The sequence below is a fragment of the Vigna umbellata genome, chromosome 1 (assembly GCF_029865625.1).
Source record: "Vigna umbellata cultivar VRB3 chromosome 1, Vumbellata_1.0, whole genome shotgun sequence".
NCBI lineage: Eukaryota > Viridiplantae > Streptophyta > Magnoliopsida > Fabales > Fabaceae > Vigna > Vigna umbellata.
The window spans coordinates 43048919-43051957 of NC_142165.1; the positions used below are offsets into that span (position 1 = coordinate 43048919).

The following is a 3039-nucleotide window of genomic DNA, read 5'->3' on the forward strand; positions in this document are numbered from 1 at the left end:
TAAAAAAATTGAATTAGTAGGGTTAAATTCATTTGGAGATGTTTTATTTTTTCAAATCACAAAATTTCATTTGTTGATGTCTGATATAATGTTGAGCAGTGAAAGGCTGACACTAAGCGCCAGTTCATTGTGCAGGTATGGGAGCATTTTAGCTCCAGGCCATTGAGCGCCAATTTTGTACTATTGAGCACCTAATTTTGCAAATGTTTTGGGTTTAAGTGATAAAAGGATAGCGTTAAGCATCATTCTTGTATTGTAATTTGTATGTTGAATTTCTCTTTTACTTTAAGGTGTTTGAGATAGATTTACCATGGAGTTGATGTTTGTTTAAGAGTATTGAAATACTAGTATAAATGGATAAATTATATGACATTTTCAAGGAGGGATTTCCATTAAATGTGTTTCACTAGGGTGTTCATTAAAGTAAGGTTTGTTCTATTTTATGTAGTCATCTTGAACTCTGCTAATCATTCATACTCATGTAGAGGAGAATGATTAGGTGGTGAAAATGACACGAGATCTTATCATAAGGACAACCCTAGGATTTTTATGACCGTGACAACAACTAACCTTGTGTATCAACTCGGTAGAGCAATATTTTTGTCACCATAAGTGCATGACTTTACTAGTCTGACTCAATGACACGTATTCGAATAATTTGAGTTTCGAAGAGTCTCATTTCATGTACGAATGTGTGAAATCTATATGATAAAATTTTAACATGTTATTAAGTGTTTCAGTACTATTTATATTTTGAGCTAACTTACCTTGTGTATATATATGATTTAATTATTTTTGAAAACTTTTTTGCATATTAACTTATATTATAAGTTTCTTTTGGTCTTGTTTGCTTATTTCTTTTGTGATTATCACATTAGTGGTGTGAACAAATGAAAGATAGATGTTGAAACATTTTTTTATAAAGAACAATAATACTCCAAGGTATTTTTCTTTGTTGTCTAATATTTTTCCTTAATTATTTTTGATATATTTTATTATTAAAGTTATTTAGTTTTGATTGTTATATAAAATTACATATTTATATTTTGAAATAAATCTGTTTTTTTTATGAATTTTATAGCTTCTTAGTTATAAATAGTTAAAAATAAGATGTCAAAAATAAATTATTTTATAATAAGAAATTTTTTTAAAGTTACTTGTTTTTATAAACATTTATTTTAATTTAAAATACAGATATTGATTTACTTATTTGACAATAAATTTTCTACTATTTTCTCGAAATGTCTTTGTTAGTAATCTCATAAAACAAAATCCATGAAAATGAAAAAAAAAAAAGATATTAGTGAATATTTATGGTAAAAATTGTTAAATAAAATAAAAAGGTTAAGTTAGTTTGAGAAAAAAAAGAATGCAGCTTTTATTTATCTGAGAAGAAAAAAAGGTATACTTTATTAGCTGCCATGGTTGTGATTCCAACCTCAAACTCTTCTTCATCTATCTATTTAGCATAGAGTTATTCACTTCTCTCTCTCACTCTCACTCTCACTCTCTCTCTCTTGGACATCTTTCCTCTCTGAAACAATACCAAGAGCTCTACCCTCATGGGTTTCCCTGTGGGCTACACGGAGCTTCTCTTCCCGAAGCTTCTCCTCCAACTCCTCTCCGTCTTGGGCTTCCTCCGGAGGCTCATTTGCACCGTCCTCCGTTTCATGGGCCTCCACGATTTCCTCGAGCCCGACATTGCTTGGCCCGAAGCCCACACGGGAATGCCAGAATTCGAATCCGTCTCCGCCACGTTTATCCGGGAAATCCTCCCCGTAGTTAAGTTCCACGACCTCCTCGACCCACCCGAAACCTGCGCCGTCTGTCTCACGGAGTTCGAGAAAAACGATGAGATCAGACGGCTGGCCAACTGTCGACACATATTCCACCGAGGATGTTTGGACCGTTGGATGGGTTACGATCAGAAAACGTGCCCTCTTTGCAGAACACCCTTCATACCGGACGATATGCAAGGTACTTTCATCGAAAGACTCTGGGCTGCGTCTGGGATCTCTGAACAGCCTCTTGTTCCTGCTTCCTAGCTTCATTAATGGTATTTCAAATAATCTCGGTTTATTTACCGTTTTGGGGAAGGGAAATTGATGAAGAAGAATCGGAACAACATTCTGTTTTTCATTCTTTCTTCTTCGTTTTTAATTTTTTGTGTATGTGTAAATATACAGAGGCCAGAGGAAAGATTGAGACTTTAATTGTATATCATTTTCTCATTTACATGAATTTTGTAGACTTCGGATCTGATTCATGGATCTTCTATTATTATGAAAAACTTCCCTTTAAAATGTGGAGAATGGAAACTAAACTGTAAAAGAAAACCATTTTGCAGTTTATTAAGGTTTAATTTTGGGTGTAAAACTATGAAGGTTCATCACGAAGGACAGAAAGCACGCGACCAGTAAAATGGTTTAGGGTTTTGCTGACCTTATTTCTTTTAGAGAAAATAATAAAATTGATTTTATTCCAACCATGCTAAAAATGAATTTAGTCGTGAAAAAGTTTATTAATAATATTTGCTTAATAAAATTTTTAATTTGTTGCTTCTATGATTTACCAAATTGGTGGGATTTATTATTATTATTTTTCCGTTCCTGATTTGCAACTTGTAAGCAAATGTTTTAGTTTTAGGGTGTTGGGATTTTGGAGCATGGATTGGGAAGTGAAGGAATTGAGTGGCAGTGAGTGAAGGGCATCACAGTTTCGACAAATTTTGGTCATAAAAAGACACAAGTTTTTTGTTTTGTTTCGAACGTTTGCAACTTAGGAGGAGAATGGTAATGGTAGGGTGGCTGGTTTTACCAGAACATGAAAATCAGAAAAAAGAAAAAAAAGAAAAAAGAAAAAAAAGAGAAAGTTATGTTGGGGAGCCTTTTTGTAGTTTAACGGTGATGCTGTTTATGTCTTGTATACATTTGGAATGCTTTCTTTCTATCTGGAAGATATTAAAAAATGTTATCTCTAAAACTAACGTTAAACATATTATAAGTTGAAAAAATATGTCATTTACTATTGCTATAAAAA

General features: G+C 32.8%; 1 protein-coding gene across 1 annotated transcript; it reads left to right on the forward strand.

The window, feature by feature from the left end:
• The first annotated feature begins 1444 nt into the window (after positions 1 to 1444).
• LOC124839911 (brassinosteroid-responsive RING protein 1-like) lies at positions 1445 to 2823 on the forward strand. Its single transcript, XM_047315845.2, has one exon. The coding sequence runs from the start codon at positions 1563 to 1565 to the stop codon at positions 2043 to 2045; it is 483 nt and encodes a 160-aa protein (XP_047171801.1). The 5' UTR covers positions 1445 to 1562; the 3' UTR covers positions 2046 to 2823.
• The last annotated feature ends 216 nt before the right edge of the window (positions 2824 to 3039 follow it).